The sequence below is a fragment of the Panthera uncia genome, chromosome F2 (assembly GCF_023721935.1).
Source record: "Panthera uncia isolate 11264 chromosome F2, Puncia_PCG_1.0, whole genome shotgun sequence".
Classification (NCBI taxonomy): Eukaryota; Metazoa; Chordata; class Mammalia; order Carnivora; family Felidae; genus Panthera; species Panthera uncia.
Window position 1 is genome coordinate 57,655,890 of NC_064812.1, and position 20,812 is coordinate 57,676,701.

Genomic DNA, 20,812 nt, shown 5'->3' on the forward strand with positions numbered 1-20,812 from the left:
AATTAAATCCAATTTGTGAAATGAGAGTACCATTTGACAGTGTCTTGAATGCTTGCTACATACAGAATAGATCCTGTGTAAGGATGAAGCATGCATAATTTCTTCTTAAATTAAAAAAAAAAAACTTACCCAAAAGCAAAATATCTTTATACACCATTGATCTCTTTGTCGCTCCAAGCAGTAAATGTTCCCCTGCGTGAGCTCTCAACAGTGCCACCTTAATGAAAAATTTCAAGTTTAACAATTAATTATAAAATATAATGATTAAAAGATGGTATAATATGTATCTGATTAATTCAGTGCTCTTTAAGCCTGGGACCTTTTTTTTTGGTTTTAATAAACTATAATATTCATAGATGCTTGCCATCATTAAGCCTTCTATTTTTCTATTTCAGCATGTCAATAGAGTTTTACTTTTCATAATTTCTAAAGCTTAGAAATTATGAAACAAACAAACAAAATAGATCTGGAGTGAAATAGAATCAAACAGAGTTCAAATGCTGCCTGGTCATACCTGTTGAATAAGTTAACCAGTATGTTTGGGACTCAATTGTTTTCATCTGTCAAATGGCGGTAGTGATAAAAATCTCAAAGGTAGTCATGAGGACCAAATAAGAAAACATATGTAAAAAACACTCTATTATTACACATAATAGGCTGAATCAACAAAAGCAAAGCAAGGACTTGTGGCAAACTAAGAAGAGGATGGATAACCTCATTGCTGACACTTTGTAGACTGAGGCTAATTGCACTAAGCTTTCAACTGAGCTTTATGCATACGCTCAACTGTCTACTTGCCATCACCTCTAGGAAGACTAGGAAGCATTCCAAATATAAAACATCAAAGTAATGTTTCTCCAATATCTTCATCATCTTACTAAATGGTCTGCTCATCCAAAATGCTTGTTCATGTCAGAACCCAAAGCCCACTTTGATTCCTTTCTAGTTGTACAGCAAATCCAGGTACTGCTTCTCCATAACTACCACCCCAGCCTGAGCCTTTGCCATTCTTCATCTTGCCTGCCACATTGCGCTCCACAGAGCTAATAGGTTGATTCTTGCTTCCCTTCTGGTTCCTCCTTCCTAAATCCTTCTTGACAGAGCTTCCCAGATAACTTTTGTGAAACAATAGTCACTTACTATCATCCCTCTCCTGAAAACTCCTCACTGGTTTCTAATTGCCTTTACAATAAAACCCAAAGTCGTTAACAATGGCCTCCCAGGTAACAGCACAATGGTTTGTCCTCCCCCGCTCCTTCCTCTCCCCCCTCCGCCTCCCCCCCCAACTTCTCTGATCTCAGCTTATGATATCCCTTGTTCTCTTGTTCTCTTTTCTCTGCACTCATTATTTCAACTTGCCTCAGAGCCTTTGAACATGCTGTTCCTATCCCTGGAATGTCTTGTCCTCAGATGTTGGTATGTTTGGTCCCTTGTCATTCAGGTCTCAAGAAAAGTCACTGATCCCCAATTTTAAGTATGTCTTGCCATTCCAACACAGTCATTCTACAACTCACCCCATTCCATTTTATAGAACTTATCCCCACCTAGAATTAACTTACTCATAATCTGTATCTTTTTTATTGTCTGTCTCTCCCAAATAGAGTGCAGACTTTATGAGAATCATGATGAGTCTGTATTTTTACTGCCAGATCGTCACAGACCCTAAAATGGAACTGTAGTCCCAATAAATATTTGTTTGATGAATTTTCTGAGTGAATTTAACTGATCTAGGATCAGTTTTAAAAATTGTTAAGTGGAGACAATAACATTTATGTCAGAGGTCCTGAGGGGATTCAATAAAATAATGTAATATTTAATGCAACTGAAAGCTACTTCTCTAATGCCTTAACCACACTGGACATTTGCCTGTCCAAGGCTAGTAATGTTATATTGTTAGTATTCAAGCGTCATTTAGCAAATAAAAACCATTTTTGACAGGTTACTAGATTTTAATTTTCCAATTTTTAAATCATTGCCTTCACACATAAGTTAGCAACTTTTAAAGAGGAGTGATAATAAAAATATAAAACTGATAAATAACATAACCTACTTATATGGCTTGGGGTGAGACACGTATGTTTTAGTAATTTAGCATTATTCACTCTGAAATAACCTTCTGAGCTTAGCTATCTTTATGACATGTCAATAACCATGACTCATACCAGGAAGGCAGTTACAGAACATTTTAAGAATGATTTCAGAATTCATAGTACTTTTTTATTTTTTTATTTTTTGGTCACCAGGATTTCACCTGTCCTAGAAATATAACTTCTGACTTCCTATGATCACTTTTTGTTCTGGTTGTATAAATATTTTGCCTTTCTCTGATTTTTAAACAATCAAAATGCACCTTTCCCTTTAATTGTTTGTTTTTGTATATCAGTGATAAAGAACATGGCCAGAGGGTGTAAAAATATACACTGGGCATAATACATATCATGGTTTACTGAGTGTGGGGAATTAAAAATTTTCAAATTATATGCATCTACAAAATATTATAAACTAAATGGAGGCATTAAAAATGAATCTGAAGCTAATAATCTAATTTTCACAGACTAGGAAATTAAAATTCTTAACTATTCATTAAAATGTCTTAATGTATATATGACAAAACACCAAAACATATGTATTATGAAAAGTTTATTGTGTCCGAAATACTATTGAAATCTGTAGACTTCAGAGCATGATTCTAGAGATGCTTTTGCCGAACCCATATTTTTATACAGTAAATGCTAGGATAGAATTGACAACATGAAAGGCAAAATTTTATGTTAATTGCATAGAGTTCCTACCAAGACACCAACACAACCTGTGAGGTTTCGGTCTAGGAGTGGCCTGGTATTTCCATGGAATTTTATATGGCGCCTTCTAAGATACACCAAGACACGAGAGTATACCTTTTCCCTCCCAGACATTTGTCTCACAATGGCCATTACTTGCTATCCTGTTTTTCTTCTTCACTTAAGCTTTTTCAACTCCAATAGGGAAGATCAGTGTCTTCCTCAACTTCACCCAATTAATAAATTTGCAAGACCCCTAACACAGAAGTTAAACAGTTGTGCCTCTTAATAGAACAAGGTGACTGGACAAGAAAGCCAGTCTTTCCCTCACAAGATAATTTAACTTGTCAACTATGGTAAACCTATTTTAAATATAATTTAAAAAACACATAAACTGGGCAAAGTTCAAAAATCATTTCTGAAAGCATTCGTAAAATCTTTAACTTATACCTGGTCATCCAGCGGTAACTCACAGAAGGCGGGGATATATTTAGCCCATTCCACCAAGACTAAGAGCTGCTGCTTCATAGATTCGCAGACATCACTGATACTTGCAATTTTCTTAACATTTATGTCAGTGCTTGCTCCAGGGCTTGAGACTGAGATCTGGCATTAAGAAGATTATATTAATTTATCATTTCAAATAACACCTGAGTACCATTTCTCTTTTTTCTATGATTCCAATAAGTAAACACCTTTGAAGTGGACACTATCATTGCCACAGTATCTTGAAAAATATGAAACATTTTAAAATTGAGAAAAAAAAATACCAACCAGTACAAGTTAAATTGAAAACATTCACTGCACAGTACCATGGCTCTGGGAGCAGTGCCTTCTTTTACTGGCAAACCCATAAAATAAGTTACTCAACTTTCAGGGAGTTTCCTAATTCAAAATGACTATACAGGAAGATATGCAGTATTCACCTGAAATACACTCTGCGATTTTATTTTTAATTAAAAAATGATATTTCCACTAAGAAAGCCCACCTTTAACTTTCAAAAATATCCGAAGAAAACGTTTCCAGTGGATACAGTTTACCAAACTGAGGAGAAAAGATTTAGACGAGAAGCCAGAACTGTAGTAAATAAAAGCCCAACAACATAAAATTAAGAAACCAACTTTTGACTCAGCAACATTGAAAAGCTTAACATGGAATGAAAAAGTTTTCAAACTATATATAATTTTGAACTATATAAAATATAAGTGGCTTCAAAATGCTTTTCTACTAAAGAAAATCTCTTTCTAAAAGTCCTTATAAACTTAATTTTTGAATATGTGTCTGTGTGGTATACATGTCTTTCTATGTATATGTTTATTTCCTCACAGCTTCCCTTTAAGCCATTTCATAAATGCTCTATACGACTATCAAGTAATCTTCAAATACTGATGATAATGGTGATGTTAGCCTCATCATACTACTCTCATGCTATTAAAAACGAAAGTAGTTGCACTGACTCGTTATAGGACCTGATTAATAGTTAGCTATTTCATAATTTCCTTTACAATAGAAAAATACCATTAACTTTTCTAATGCAGCAATGCCAAAATGAACTGTCTTCAAAAGGTTTCTTCATCTTAATTTTAAACGATTTATTTTTATGTATATAACTAATGACAGACATTTTTTAAACTTTGGAACTGATATTCTCATTCTAGAAGTTTAAAATAATAAACTCTTTCTCCATTGGCTTCTGAATTCTGGCTCTTCTCTTAAATACTTGTTTCCAAAGCTGATGCCAAGATGAGTTCTTGAGTCCAGAAACCATTTTCAAGGAAGCAAGCTCTGATGATAGGTCTCAACCAAACTCCCAAAAAGCCATAGTAACCAATTTTACAGATTTAATCAGTGAAACAAGACAGTGCCCCCAGAACACCGTGCTCCTCATTCAGAATTTTAAATCAACCTCATAAGCTAACTTTTATTTAACAATAGTGCACTGAAATGCATTTCGGTTTTTTGTTTTTTTTCTGTTTAAAAACAGGAAGTTGTCCAGGGAAAGTCAAAATTAAGTCAACAGTCCACCTAATACTTTCAAAGTAAAACTGCAACTGATTTAAGTAGTGAGCACATGTAAAGGAACGTAGATTATTTTAGAATTATGCCGAAACAGACATTTGATTCTTTTAAACAGGATTGAGTACCGGTGTGCATTGCATACCTGGCGAGACCGAATTTCTGCCTGTGCCAGTGTGTTAATGGAGGGGATGTTGCTGCCATCAAATGTGCTCCTTCTGGTGCTTATTCGATCACGTTCATTTTGCACAGCTAGGGAAGAAAATCACAGTATTCACTGGTCAGTTCTCTTCAGTCCACGTCAGGACATACAGTTTAAAGATTAAAAAATAGTAATAAAAAATAAAAATGGATATTTCTTAAAGACCGGGGAAGGGGTTAAGACAGAGGGGGAAGTATGACTGAAAATATGTTTCATTCTGTACTGCTTTTAAAAAAGTAGAAAGCCAGGCCTGTCAATAGAGCTCATAAAATCCTGCCTTTTGAAACTTCATGGTTGCATGCGTGTCACAAAGTGTTGGGTCAGCCAGTTCAGCCACGCTGTATAACAGGATGACTTTCCATTCTCTCAAAGTTAATAAAACCATAAGATAAGTAGATGAAGAGTATCGCCATAAGATTGACCAAGTCAGAGAGTGAGTGTATCCACTGTTAGAAGATATGAGTCATAGATTTTGAAACTTCCATATTCGTTTTTTTTTCCTTAAACACTAGCCAAAATGGAAATTAAATTTATTTAGTGAAGGTGAATTTAAGCTTGCAATCTTATAATCTCTTGCGAAACCATGTCCTTGGGACAGTTTACTAACATTAATAAAGCAAAAGTTGCAGCAAGGGGTCTCTCCCGAGAAGAATGAGGTTTTGAACATCAGCATTTTGGAAAGATGAAGACTTCTTAAGTATTATACAAAAAGCTTCTAAGAGAGAGCCAAATTCCTTATTGAAAACTACATTTTAAACATAAGGAAGAGTGAACAAGGGAGTATTACCTTGTATACCTGTCATACAAAGAATAATACAAGTCAAATATCAAACTTAGTGTTTAAAACTTAGGAGATAAATTTATCTTCTGTTAACCAAAAAGAACAAAAACAAGGCCTATAGTCCTTAAATCTTTTTAGATCAATATTCTACTCTGTATTGCTGGAGAGATAAGACATTAAACTATTAGAATTTTTTATGCAATTATTCTCCTTAATACTAAAGAGATTCATCAGTTCCTATGCCAAAATCTACTATCTACCCAAACGTACTATTAACCACCAACTCATTAATTTGGAAGAGAATATACTGGACTTTTGCCTTTAAGAGTGAGTAGTGTTTAAGTTGGAGTGAATCATTAATATTTTATTTTAAAATCATATTTACTGGTAGCTTACTCCTTTTTTTCTCCCACAGAAATTGTCATTGATTTGTAGCCCAGAGTGACTCATGTGGAAATGCATATGTGGAGATAAAAAATTAAAATGTAAGCTATGATTTTATGAATCTCATTTACATGATCAACCCTTGGAAACATGCCAAAAGAAATTCTGAACATTTGTAATCTTCTTACTGCTATCATTTTTGACATAAAACCATGTTTATATATGTTTCCATCTAACTAACTTTGATATTATGCTATTACTGTAAATAAGAGAAATATATCTACTTTGAAACCCAAAAGTTACTTTCTAGTCTATTTAGGAAAAAAACAACAACAATGCATTATTCTATGAGCAATAGAAGACATGATTTAACTATTTTTGAAAGTAATTTTATTTCAAAACCTGTACACTCTTAAAGGAAATACAGGATGGAGACTTGTTTATACTTTTGTAGGAGTAATGCTGGGGTTCATGTAGAAATAGGTGAAGTTGACTGACAGAGTATATAATTAATCCCATAAACTACTGAATATGCCATTAGAAATAAGTCATTTTGTAATGACAAAGTGCTTCTCCCTTAGTTCTGTAAACTTTATTTTGCCTTTTATTTTGAGATTAACAGTCTGAATGAAACTAATGGAATTTTTTGTCTCTTTAAAATATTGTGACAAAGAAAAAATGAGTTATGTTCAAGATAGGTATACTTCTGCAGTGTATTAACCTGATTTAATTTTTATGGCTTGTAAAATAGTTCTGAAAAATATTTCTTTGTCTATGATAGGCATAAGCCTGTGACAAAACTGAATAAGCATAAAATCTTGCAGAGGCTCATCCCAACAAATCCCCCAGATTTGTTTCTGAATTAACCATATTTAGGAGGCGTGCCTGGGTGGCTCAGTCGGTTAAGCATTGGACTCTTGATCTCTGCTCAAGTCTATCTCACAGTTGGTGAGTTCAAGGCCCATGTTGGGCTCTGTGCTAAGGGAGGCTGCTTGGGGATTCTCTCTCTTTCCCTCTCCCTCTGCCACTCCCCCATTTGTGCTTGCTCTCGCTGTCTCTCTCTTCTCGAAATAAATACATAAACATAAAAAATAAATAACCATATTTAGAATGTAGGATAGTATAATCAGATTATTTACTATGTTTGAAATGCAATTAATGCACACTAAAATAGAGTATCTACTCCATTGTCTCTGTTCCTCAATAGAATGTAAGCTCCCTGAGAGGAAGGACTCTTTTTTTCTGTTATGTTCACCACTGCAGCCTTAACGCCATGAACAATTTTTAGAAAGAAGTGCTCAATAAATATTTCTTAAATAAACAAATGAATGAGCAAAAAGCTCATGTTTAGTCAATGTTGATGAAATGAATATATTCAGTTGCTATTGACAATAAATATGTGTTTAAAAATACATTTGTAACTTCAACCTATTAATCAATTTTGACATTTATCTTTGGAACGTGGTATTGGAATATTATTTAGATGATAATTTTGTTTCCAGGGATAAGACAGTAATAGAGATAATAGTTTCTAGAATCAGACAGTCATCAGAGACTAGGTGTCAGTGTTCTTGGGTAAATTCTTACACTCAAGGAATTATAGATTCTTCATTTAGGCAATTCAGAACACAGGTGAAAAGGTTATTGTGATTAAATTAAGATGTATATTTTTTAACACTTTTGCTTAAATAATTGTCGTTATTATACTATATATTATTACCTTCTTTTTTCATTCCTGCTCTAAAACACTTTCTTAATCGACAATATCTACATTGATTCCTTTTGTCCTTGTCAACAACACATTGCCGACTGAACCTGTAACATCAAACAAAGAAAGATTAGCTTGCAGACAACTATTTATTTATTCAAAAAACACACAAATGAACAGATAAATAAAACTTGAATAAGTATGGTCAAGTGTGGCCCAAAAGGAATGTATAAGAACAATTACCTGCTACATTTCCAGTCAGTGATCAGCATGTGCATGGAAATGCCCATCAGCTGATGAACAGATCAATAAAATGTGGAAATAAAGGCCTCACCTCTCATGCAGTCTTTACAGTAAAATAAAACCGAATGATATCTCACTTCTCCCCGGTATACATTATCACTTCAATCATGAGTCATGAAAGCCAAATCTGGTTTAAAAATCTTTGACATGTGAATTCTAATTGCTTATTACTAAATGGTTTCAGTGTAATGGAGAATATATCAGGACTTCATTCCTCTGCTCCTTTCATGCTTTGCTCTCTTTAAATATTTTCCTATTAATTTTAAATGTGCCTCACATGCAATTGAAATTGCTCTAACTGCTCAGTTACATAACCAGAGGCACAGCATTGAGCGCAGTCTCTGTATAATTGGGTACTACCTCACACTCACTAAAATGGCTATAATCAGGGGGAAAAAAACGAAAAAACAGACAATAACAAGTGTTGATGAAGATGTGGGGAAAACTGGAGCCCTCATACTTTGCTTTTTTTTTTAACACATTGCTTTTTGTAATATAAAATGATGGAGCTGCTTGGGAAGAAAGTTGGGTAGTTTTTTGAGAAAAGTTAAACGTTAGAGTTACTCTATGACCCAGCAATTACACTCCTGGGTATATACACAAAAGAATGAAAGCATATGTTCACACAAAAACTTGTACATAAATGTCCACACCACCATTATTCATAATAGCCAAAGTGCAGGGACAGACCAAATGCCCATCAGCTGATGAACAGATCAATGAAATGTGGTACACAGACACGATACCTGTTATTGTTTGGCAATAAACAGGAATGGAGGACTGATATATGTTATGACACAGATGAACTTTGAAAACACTATGCTAAGAGAAAGAAGTCAGACACAAAGGCTACATATTATACCCAGGCATACCTGAGACAGACTGCTGTTTCATACCACCACAATAAAGCAAGTATCATAATAAAGTGAGTCAAATGAAATTTCTTGCTTTCCCAGTTCATATAAGAGTTATGTTTACACTATACTGTAGTCTGTAAAGTGTGCCACAGCATTGTCTAAAATAGCGATGTAGTACCTTAATTAAAAATACTTTATTGCTGAGGCGCCTTGGTGGCTCAGTAGGTTAGGCGACTGATTCTTGATTTCAGCCAAGGTTGTGATCTCATGATCCCTGAGATTGAGCCCCGGATCGGGCTCTGCACTGACAGTGTGGAGCCTGCTTGGGACTCTCTCTTTCCCTCTCTCTCTGCCCCTCTCCCACTCGCACTCTCTCTTCCTCTCAAATAAATAAACCTAAAAAAAAAATACTTTATTGATAAACACTGCTAAGCATTATCTGAACTTTCAATGAGTTGTAATCACTGATCACCAAAACAAATGTAATAATCATGAAAAAGTTTGAAATATTGTGAAGAATTACCCAAATGCGACACACAGACACAAAGTTGGGAAAATGGTGCCAACAGACTTACTCAACACAGGGTTGCCACAAACCTTCGATTTGTAAAAAACACAATATCTGTGTAGCACAATACAGTGAGGTGTGTCTGTAATTTAATTTACATCAAATGTCCAGAAAAGGCAAATCTATACAAATAGAAAGTGGATTAGTAGTTGCCTATCATTGGAGGGGAGGGAGTTAGGGAAATGGGGGGGGGGGGTGACTGCCGAAGGGTATATTGTCTCTTTGCATGGTGACAAAAAGTGTTCTAAGTTGGTTGAAGTGATGGTTACACAACTCTGGGAACATACTCAAAACTGTGTTGTACACTTAAAAAAAGAGAAAAATACAGTCTCTGGAATTAGATGTGAGCTTGATTCTCAGGTCCATCATTCACTCTCTTTTTTTTCTTTAAGTTTATTTATTTATTTTGAGAGAGAGACAGAGATAGTGAGTGGAAGAGGGACAGAGAAAGAGGGAGAGAGAATCCCAAGCAGGCTCTGTGCTGTCAGTGTAGAGACCGACTCGGGGCTCGAACTCACAAACAGTGAGATCATGACCTGAGCTGAACCAACAGTCGGACGCTCAACCGACTGAACCACCCATGTGCACCCACCATTCGCTCTTGGTAGGACTTGGGGATATTATTTAACATTCCCAAATTAATTTACAGTTGTCCAATAAGAAGGAGCTGCAGTAAAAAATTATTGTGAGAAGGTATTTTTAAGGCTTTGGGGCAAATATCAATCATATAGTAAAATAATAACATTTTCTAATAATAACAAAATGATAAAATAATAACAAAATTCTATCATAAAATTGCCCACATGTATTGATATATTACTGATTATTTGTGGCTGAGTATTAATGACGGGAATAAAGAACTATTTTGTGATCAATAAAAGAAGATATTGCTTCTGAAAATGATGGGTAGCTACTTTACACCGAATGAATATAAAGCCTACTATAAATGAATTGAGTCAGAAGAGAGATATTTTCAGAGTGAGAAGAAAAGAATTGTTCACTTGGGAATGCATGGCTGAGGAGGCTTCAGGAGAGGGAACTGGATTAGCAATAAATACAAGAGGAAAACACACCCAATTAACATTAGTGAAAAAATTGAATAAACATTTTTATTAAACACCTGTACAAGATCCTGGTGTAGGCAGTTTAAAAAAAGGAATATTACCTGTCTCCTCTATTCAGGGAAACTAGAGTCTAACAGAGTATACATACAAATTTGCAAACAGCCATAATAAAACAAAACAAAACAAAACAAAAAAAAAAAAACAACCATAATGTGAGAAGTATTGAAACAGTAATTTAAAGTGCTTTGGGAGGGGAGTGCCTGAATGGTTCAGTCGGTTAAGCATCTGATTCTTGATCTACCTCAAGTCTTGACCTCAGGGTTGTGAGTTCAAGCCCATATTGGGCTCCATGCTGGACGTGGAGCCTAATTAAAAAACAAAACAAAACAGGGGTGCCTGGGTGGCTCAGTCAGTTAAGCCTCTGACTTCGGCTCAGGTCATGATCTTGCAGTTTGTAAGCATGAGCCCCGCGTTGGGCTCTGTGCTGACAGCTCAGAGCCTGGAGCCTGCTTCAGATTCTGTTTTTCTCTCTCTGCCCCTCCCTCGTTCACACTCTCTCTCTCTCAAAATAAATAAACATTTACACACACACACACACACACACACACACCCATATATATATACAAAACAAAACAAAAACAAAGTGCTTTGGGAGGGAAAGCCCAACTTTAATGTAAGGAAGAGTTAAGAGTGGAAATGAAATTTGCACATCTGAGGAAATGGATAAATTTGAGACCAGCAAAATCTGAGCTTAAGAAACCTTCATGGTCCTACACTTCCATCATTATAATAATAACTATTTTCCAAATGGAAAATCATAGCATTTGCTTAATGCCAAAATATGTAAAGAAGGCTAAGTTGGCAGCAATACTCATGTTGGGAAGGTGTGAGGACTTAAACTCTATATGTGGTGGGAATATTTCTTTAAATTCCAAAAGTTGCTACAGGAACACTCCTTTCTCACTTTTCCCATCCAATAAGGAAGGGAATCTTGGAAGCCCGTGGTGCTGATGTTCTTTGATTCCTACAAGTCTGTTGGATCACACCATTTTTCATATGTATGTATTACATCTTTAACAGAACACATGACTCAAAATATATTGTAATTTTGATTATAATACGTGTAATTTTGTATTTATTTTAGCTGTTAATTTTGTAAAAGCACTCAATATTTAATGTAATCAGAGAAAAACATTTTAATGAAGGAAATTTACTTGGTCTACGTTTTACCTCTAGAGTTTTGAAATATATAAAAGTAAGAGTCATCTAACTATGTATATATTTTTGTTTATCAAGAAGATTTTAAAGTAGGGTATTCACATTTTTTAAACCAACTTTAAGCCCTCCTGGAAAAATTACTGGAGAATACTAGTTAGCTATTCAGAGAGTTATTAACTTTTTCCAGATCCCTAGAAATCAGGTTGCACCATATTGTGAGAGAGTTAATTTTTTTCCTAAAGGTCTAATTTTTCCTAAAGTAACATAGCTTTTCTATATAAGCTTTTCATCAACAGAGCAAGCATTGATATTTTTCTCTTACCGTCAGCCATTCTTTAATAGTTCACATTTAAGAGACCTAATCTGCACTCAAGAACTGTCATTCTTGGGGTGCCTGCATGGCTTAGTGGGTTAACCACGGCAGACGTCAGCCCAGGTCATGATCTCACAGTTTGTGAGTTTGAGCCCCACATTAGGCTCTGTGCTGACAGCTCAGAGCCTGGAGCTTGCTTCAGAGTCTGTGTCTCCCTTTCTCTCTCGCCACCCCTCCCCAGTTTGTGCTCTCTCTTTCTCTCTCAAGAATAAATAATAAACATTAAAAAAAAAAAGAACTGTCATTCTGAACACTCAAGGTGGAACATCTAACCCTAACTTGTACTATGATGTTAACTAGATATTATTTTTTTTAAAGGCCTACTAGAAATACGTGACATATACAGTACAGTTAAATATGTTTTAGACAAAACATTAAATTCAATGGCAAAATTGTGGCATGACAAATATATTTAAAATTTTGGGACTGAAAATTTCATTTCATTCACTGACATCAACAAACTACCAAAATCATCTGCACTTTTATAATTTTGTTTTAAAAGACTCAGGCTGTGAGATGTTGAAAATAAAATTATTACGCAGAAAAATACACAGATTGGGAATCCATTTAAATATAGATTTAAATATGTCTATTGGTATGTGAACATGTGGTAAAACAATAAAGAAACACAAAGAAAAGCCAAACAGCAAATTTCAGACAGTAGTCACCTCTGGGAGAGAGGAGAGAAAGAGAAAGTGATAGGGGAGGTAGGTTCACTAGATGCTTCAACTATATTGATCTAGGTTGGGTAGTAAGTATGTGGGTTTTTTTTAATACATTTGTGTCTAAAATGTTTCATAAAAAAGATCCACGCTGTAGGAACACATCCTGCATAGGCACCCACATATCCTCTTTTCTTAATGAATTCTTAAAAAAATTTTTTTTAATGTTTTGTTTATTTTTGAGACAGAAAGAGAGAGAGACAGAGTAGGAGCAGGGGAGGGGCAGAGAGAGAGGGAGACGCAGAATCCGAAGCAGGCTCCAGGCTCCGAGCTGTCAGCACAGAGCCTGACACGGAGCTCGAACTCACGGACCACGAGATCATGACCTGAGCCGAAGTCGGACGCTTAACCAACTGAGTCACCCAGGCGCCCCAAGAATTCTTTTTTTTTTAAATGTTCATTTATTTTTGTGGGAGAGAGAGAGCATGGGAGCATGCACGTGCATGAATGGGGGAGGGGCAGAGAGAGGGAGAGAGAGGATCTGAGGCTGGCTCTGTGCTGACAGCAGAGATCCCAATGCAGGGCTGGAATTCATGAACCATGAGATCATGACGGTGAAATCAAGAGTCAGAAGCTTAACAACTGAGCCACTCAGGTGCCCCCACATATTACTCTTAATGTAGCTTACAGATTTTGTTTGTAGAGTTACAGAAGTATGAAAGGACTCATCTTCTTCCCTTACTTCTTGCACACCATTTTGAAACGCCTCTAAAGATAACTTTCTTAAAAGGAGCATCTCAAGTACCTGCAGGAATAAACATGACTCTTGCGTATGCTGCGTCTGAAGAAGCCCTTGCACCCATCACAGCTTGATGCTCCATAATGCTTTCCTGTCGCTCTGTCCCCACATATAGCACATAGACAGTTGACACCATTGTCTGTGGTATTCATACTTGTTGTCTCTGGAGCAGAGCTCTCTGTTGAAGAAAAAGCAGAGTAGCCTTCAAGTTAATACTAAGTATTTCTTTGTTTAAGTTACCCTACTAATGATTCACAGGCTCAAAACAGTCCATTCCTTGGCTTCTTGGAGTGCACCAGGGGTCCCCTTTTAACTGCTGACCACTTCTGCCAGTCTCCATTCCAGTTTCCCTTCTCATATTTCTGAACATTAAGCTTTGGAATACCAGAGGTCTCAGTCCCCCCAAATATACTCTTTCCCAAGGAAAGCTCATCCAGTCACATGATGTCAAATATGTGTACGATGAAAAATCCCCAGATTTTATCTCTAGCCTTGATGCCTTCTGTGAGTATCAGTCTGAAATGCCCAAATACCTATTTAACAACTTCACTTTGAAGTTTAATAGGAATTGCAAATTAATGTATCAAAAAGAGAACTCTTTATTTTTCCCCTGAACTTGTTCTTTTTCAGTCTTCCTTATGTCAGTTAATGGTACCCAGTACTTGGGATCAATGACATGGTAGTCTTCATTGGATTCTCTCCTTCATTGTTCGTATCCAATCTAATAGTAAGTCCATGTTTGGAACACATATCAAATCCACGACTTTTCGTCCTTTCACCAAGGCAAGTCGTAAGCGATCGACTATCATCCTTCACTTGGATTACTGCAATAGCCTCTTATCTAATTTTTCTATTTCCACCCTTGCTCCCTCCTCTACTGTTTATTACCCCAAAGTGCTCTTGGAATGAGAAATTCGCCTCCTATTAGCCTTCTGCACCCAACCCTCAGAAACAGAATAAAGTTTATACATCATGTAAAGCCCTGCATGGTAAAGCCCCCTCCCACCTCTCTGATCCCATTACTTGGTACTACTTTTCATCCTGTTTGCTGTTCTCCAACAATGTTGCCTTTTTTACTCCCTTGAAGCCTGTTTCCATCTCAGTCTTTACATTTGCTGTTCCTTCTGCCGCCAAGAAACGTTCTTCCCCAAGGATGTCTGTGAGCTGCTCCAATGTCACACTTTTCTGTGAAATAGTCTCTGAACACCCATCTAAAAGAGTTAGCTCTAATCCACCCCTCAAGTAGAATCTAGAACCATGCTTATTTTTTTAAATAGCTGCTTCATTTTTTAAAACTATATTACGTATGGGTCTGTTCATTTATCGCCCCTCTTTAACTACAGAATATAAACTTCATGATGTTAGAGAATGCAGATCTGTTGTAGGCACACACCCCCGTCTTCCAGCTCTCAGAACTGTGCCTGGTGTAAAGTGAACATTTAATGCATAGTTTTGAAGGAAAAGACTTAAAAACCTCCACATAAGTGTTTTCATTTAAGTATTTCTTAAATAAATCAACATAAAATAGTATGAAAATATCAACATGGTAACAGCTCATCATATTTTGAATATAACAAAAGGCAAAATTAAAGGTTGTGACATCCGATTATATTCTGTGAAAATACATATATTCTACTTACTGATACTTTTGAGTAGAAAGACATTACCATATATAATTTCACCAAGTTAAGAAAAACCTCAATGGGAATAGGTTTAAGGGTTAATCATGTGACATTACAGAGTTTAAATCTAGGAACTTTTCTTTTGGTAACATAAATAAAAGAGACATTAGGAATATGGCAGCTAGAAGTATCAGGATTGATTATATTCTAGGAAGCTTTTGGAAGTAGGAAAAAATTCAACTCTTGTTTCCAGTTTAATGCTATACTTAATATATTGTTAACAACATTATTCTAAAACACACAACATAGACAACACTTGGAAAAGTCAGTAGTGTTAAGTATTTAGGGTAAACCTGCCCTTACTATTTAGTAATCTACAGTCTTTTAAAAAAAATCATGATTAATCTGACAAACACATTATTAAATGTCTCTAATCAAATCTAAACATAAGGAAGAAAAATAGTGACTTCCTAAGATTTGAACCTAAGATTACATGTTCTTTTTAATTCTCTTTGTGCTAAAATTTCAGAATTCCTTTTCTGGTGGTTTAAAAAAAATCTTCCCACTAATAAGCTATTGTTTATTTAAATATAGCAAGAATAGCAGTTGTAAACTTGAGGAGCATAGCAGAACATTACCATATCCTGAGTACAAGATACATTCTCAATCCTGAAGTACACACACACACACACACACACACCCCTTTCAAAGTATACATAATTACCGGATTTTAGTAGTTCTAACAATTACAGCTAATCTTGGACAAGATTTTTACTTGAATTAAAGTCTAAATACAAAGTCAACAGTAAACTGTTGTATTTATTATTCAAATCCGCGAACTCTAGACAATTCATGCCTTCTTTAAAGTTAAAATGTTACAGTAGATAAATACCAAGGGCTCCGTGAGGCTAAACATTAGCCTGTCAAGTAGTAAGGTTATAATATAAGCCTTTATTTCCTTTCATATTGTGTTTGGTGTTAAAACTTGATAGTCATTTTAAATGCAGTTTCTCATCAGTAGTCACTGAGAACTGAAATGACAGGGGGAGGCAGCCAGTGAAGCCTCCCGACTTCCGTATGTCATTTTAAATACTGCATAGAAAATGTACTTCACAGCCAATCTGCCAATATTACCTACTGCTGTGATTTACAGTAAATAAAGTAATGCTGAAACTGTTCTTTTTACTCTGACAGGCCCATGACAGAATTCTGAGGTCACTTTATTACACATAGCTTGACTCTTTAAAAGCCTCCACCTAAAATAGCCGTAGCATTCTTAATTTAAATTTTGTGATGAAATGCAAAAGCTCAGATTTGTGGTCTTAAAAAACAAGCTCCGAATTCTTCAGCAAGAAAACTCAGAGCTACCTCCTGAGCGGTAGCTCACTTTTAACCCTCCCGTTATACCTACTTTTCTCTATACCTACAAGCAGATGAGAACTCACCGTTTGAATTATATAGAATCTGCATAGTTTCAAACTCCAAGGTTGTATACGTTGGGTCCAAAACTTCACTGTAATTTGCCATGTCCATGTCCAGTATTGGTTCCGATACCCTCATCATTGACTGAGGAACACACATACAAGTGGCGCCACAGGCCAGCGTGTGTGATGGCTGTTGGGCTTTCAATCTGTGAGTGATAATCCAAAGTTAACTGTAACTGAGTGACTTATGCGCTGCCGTGGGAGGAGCTGTAAAACTGTAAACTCCTCAGCAGGCCATATTCTGCTCATTTCTTTCTCTTTTATGGCATACGAAAGCAATTCCTTGTGATAATCTTGGAATGCTTCGTGGAATCACCTTATCTGAAGTGCTTAGTGGACTAACATGATTTCCTAAATTGATTCCCAGTAGACAATAAATGATGTCATTAAGTAGTTAAAAATAGAAAAGAGAATCTCTCAGTCTTCAACAATTTATAACAGGATTTATCCCAGGTAAGGGGCTGAAATCACCTACCACGGATTCTAAAAGATGGGACTTTACTGTGTCAAGACTGTAAGTTAACACTTAACGTAAGCTCTTAATTTCAATTTTTCTTACTGTACAATAGAGCTAACTGTGTTTATGTTGTAATTTGAAGTGACAGGGATTTATGATATGCTCAGTAGCAGCCTGGGCATTACCCTAATATGGTTTAACATATCCTCCTTAACTATCTACTTATGAATCTGTGTCCTTTGAATGTTTGTAAACTGCCCAAGGACAGAACTAGTAAAGTTGCTAGTATATTGTGGGCATTCTGTGACTAAGAGCTACATGATTAAGGTATCATTTCTTCTGACTTCTGACAGCTATTACATTCTAAGCCTTACACGGAAATAAACCTATCCTTAACGTGTGCGTCTACACATTCCCATCATCCACCTTCTAATATCTAGCATCCACATGGCACACTATAACTTTTGCAAGCACATGTGACAAGGAGCATTTAGAATTCAGGGAACATTTAGAAGATACTAGCCAATGATTATATTTTACTTCTGAGAATACGTCTATTGATTTTATCTTCCAAGAAAGAATTCCAGCCACATTTACATTATAAACACAGAATCTCATTTCCTACATTTGTTAAAGATTCCTGCAAAGTAATATTTCTTATTCAATTTCTTAATACAATAAACCTTGTGAATAGTGCATCTTAAAAATTATTATCTTTTCCTCTGGGAAGGCTGGCCTCTTAAACTCGAAACTATGTGAAGCATTTGTTGATGAAAACAACAGAGTCACGTTAGCAACCAAATTCATTAAATCAAACAGCAATCACTGGAATTGTCTACTTGCCTTCATATTCTGTAGCACTCTTAATTGTGAGGATGATATCTGAGGGATACATTTAAGTGACTGATTCTCTTTAGTAAGAGCTATTGGTAGTTATTCAGTTTTTGGAGAAGTGGACAGCAAGCGAATCCCGTGGTTTTCATTCTCATGAGGCAGTTCCCATTGTGGTGAAGTGACACAGACATGTTTCCTGTGTCAACCAAAGCAGTGAACTGTGCATAGCCCACCATCTTTCCCATCTATGTAGTAACTAAACAATGATGAGGAATGTCACCCGTGAAAGTGTACCGACAGAAGGAAAAGAAGAAAAGAAGAAGGTAGAGAGTTATTCATATATAAGATTCAAATCACTGAAAGAAATGTGACTACAGCTCAGGAAAACAATACTATCATAATTTATTGTTCTACTCCATCTTGTGCCTAGGGGTGCCGTCGCTATTGGATCAGTGCTATTTCCTCAAAGGGGAAAGGAGCTACCCATTCATCTCAGCACAGATCCTCAAGTAGTCACTAGCAATTAATCAGAGCTAGCTTTCAAGATGAAACCTGTTTCTCATCCATGTTATTGTAAATCATTTTCTTCATTTTATAGAGTAAAAACTTGAGAATTTCCAGAAAATATAGCAGCAAATAGCAAGCATATCTCCTCAAATGGGCAGTTTGTCTTCCTAATGATATTCAGATGTGGAAACACCCACAGAGTCCAGTCAGCCTCAGTCTAGTAAAGGACAGACTCTCTTTAGGTTTTTTTTTTGTTTGTTTTTTTTGTTTTGTTATTCTCAAAGAAATCACAAAGTACAGTAGAAGTCTTCTTTTCTTCAATGCGAGGATTGGTAACTGGATGAGCAAATAAAATAATTAAAACAGAATTGTGAAAATGGTGTATCCATACTTAATAGCATATTTGACTTGAATATGCAAATCGCTCTTTTCAACACATTTTTAAAATGTTTATTTATTTTGAGAGAGAGAGAAAGAGCGTGCAAACAGGGGAGGGGCAGAGAGAAAGAATCCTAAGCAGGCTCTGAGCTGTCAGTGGAGATAATGTGAGGTCATAAGATCATGACCTGAGCCAAAATCAACACTTGTACACTTAACTGACTGAGCCACCCAAGCTCCCCTAAATTGCTAGTGTTTTGTTGGAAAACCAAGAGTTTTCATCTGAATAAGAACCCACTGCTTGTGATTCTTTATTAATTTTTTGCTTGTATAAATCTCATACACTGTCTTTGATGTCTAGTTTTTGTCTTAATGGAGGAAAAAAGTCAAAGCTATATGTAAACACTAAGTGCAGAAGCCTTTTAGAATTTTATACTTTTTCAAAATATTTTATATGTTTTAATCAACTTGCTTTTATCCACTTCCAAAGTATTTCCCTAGGTTTTTATTGGGGAAAAAAATCTCTTTTTAATACTCACGTTTCATCAGATTATGCAATGTTTAACTAAAGCATGATGAAATAATAAGCATAAATGATATAACCATGCTATGTAACAAATACAGTTGACCTTTGATAACTATATATAGTTGGTGAGATGGTCAGGGAACATTGCAACACTCTTCACAACAGCCAAGGTGGAGACAATAGAAATGTCCATTACTGGATGGATGGATAAAGAAAGTATGCTATACAATAAAATACCATTCAGCCTCAAAAAGGAATAAACTATTGATGCATACTACACCAAGGATACACCTTAAGAACATTATGCTAGGTAAAATAAACCAGTCACAGAAAGGCAGGGACTACATGATTACACTAATATAAGAAATCTAGAGTCAAACTCATAGATTCAAAAAATGAATGGTGGTTGCCAGGGACCAGGGAAGGGAGAAATGGGGAGTTGATAATAAAAGAGTATAAAATTCCAGCTAAGCAAGATGAATAAACTATAGATAATCTGCTGTACAACATTGCGACTGTCAATAACATTGTACACTTAACAATTTGTTAAAAGAGTAGATCTCATGTTAAGTGTTCTTAGTAAAATAAAATAAAACAGATTTATGAAAAAAATCTAAACTACATCATGGGAAAAAGATCAACCTTATTAGCAATTAGAAAAATGTAAGATAAAACAATGCTATTAAAACAAACAAAAAAAGTGTCTACTACTTAAGGAAGTTAGCCCATCCTAGAAACTAATTAGTGTGTTCCACAAAGGAAGTTGAAAACCTGAGTTAACTCAGGGAGTTGGCTAAATGGAGATTAAAGTTTTTCTCGTATTGATTTTAACATGAGATAACTTGTTAAGTAATTTCTATTCCTCCTTATGACCAATCCCTTTTCTCTACTTCTAAAATTAATTAGGCTAAATTCAAAATATTTTTATTTGCTTTAAGAAGAATAGGGAAGGACAATCAGATGGATGAGAAAGAAAAGAAAAAAAAAGAAAAAGAAGAAAGTGTCACAGAGAAACATTTAGTCATGGTTACTTTTAGAGTTTTAATTATGCATCACAATCTAAGGAAGTATCACATTCTTTAGTATTTTTTGTGTTTTCCACTCAATAGTGATTGTGGAATTTTCATAATTCAGTAAATGTGATATTTGGAAACACATCCATGGCATAATTGAACAAAATAAAACATAATTTAATTGTACAAACTTTAGATACATAAAACAGTTATGGTATTTGTATATTTTCACATTAAAATTCATTTATTTTCAGGAAAAGGACAAATGGACATCA

At 35.5% G+C, this 20,812-nt stretch overlaps 1 protein-coding gene across 1 annotated transcript in view; it reads right to left on the bottom strand.

The window, feature by feature from the left end:
• The window catches only part of HNF4G (hepatocyte nuclear factor 4 gamma), a 29,474-nt gene extending 12,555 nt beyond the window's left edge, over nucleotides 1-16,919 (bottom strand). Inside the window, exons 1-6 of the mRNA XM_049633233.1 lie at nucleotides 16,784-16,919; nucleotides 13,723-13,894; nucleotides 7,885-7,979; nucleotides 4,943-5,049; nucleotides 3,231-3,386; nucleotides 130-217 (exon numbers count right to left, since the gene is read on the bottom strand). Coding sequence (XP_049489190.1) covers nucleotides 130-217; nucleotides 3,231-3,386; nucleotides 4,943-5,049; nucleotides 7,885-7,979; nucleotides 13,723-13,894; nucleotides 16,784-16,919 — 754 coding nt within the window. The remainder of the gene's footprint in view (nucleotides 1-129; nucleotides 218-3,230; nucleotides 3,387-4,942; nucleotides 5,050-7,884; nucleotides 7,980-13,722; nucleotides 13,895-16,783) is intronic.
• Between the last annotated feature and the right edge of the window lie 3,893 nt (nucleotides 16,920-20,812).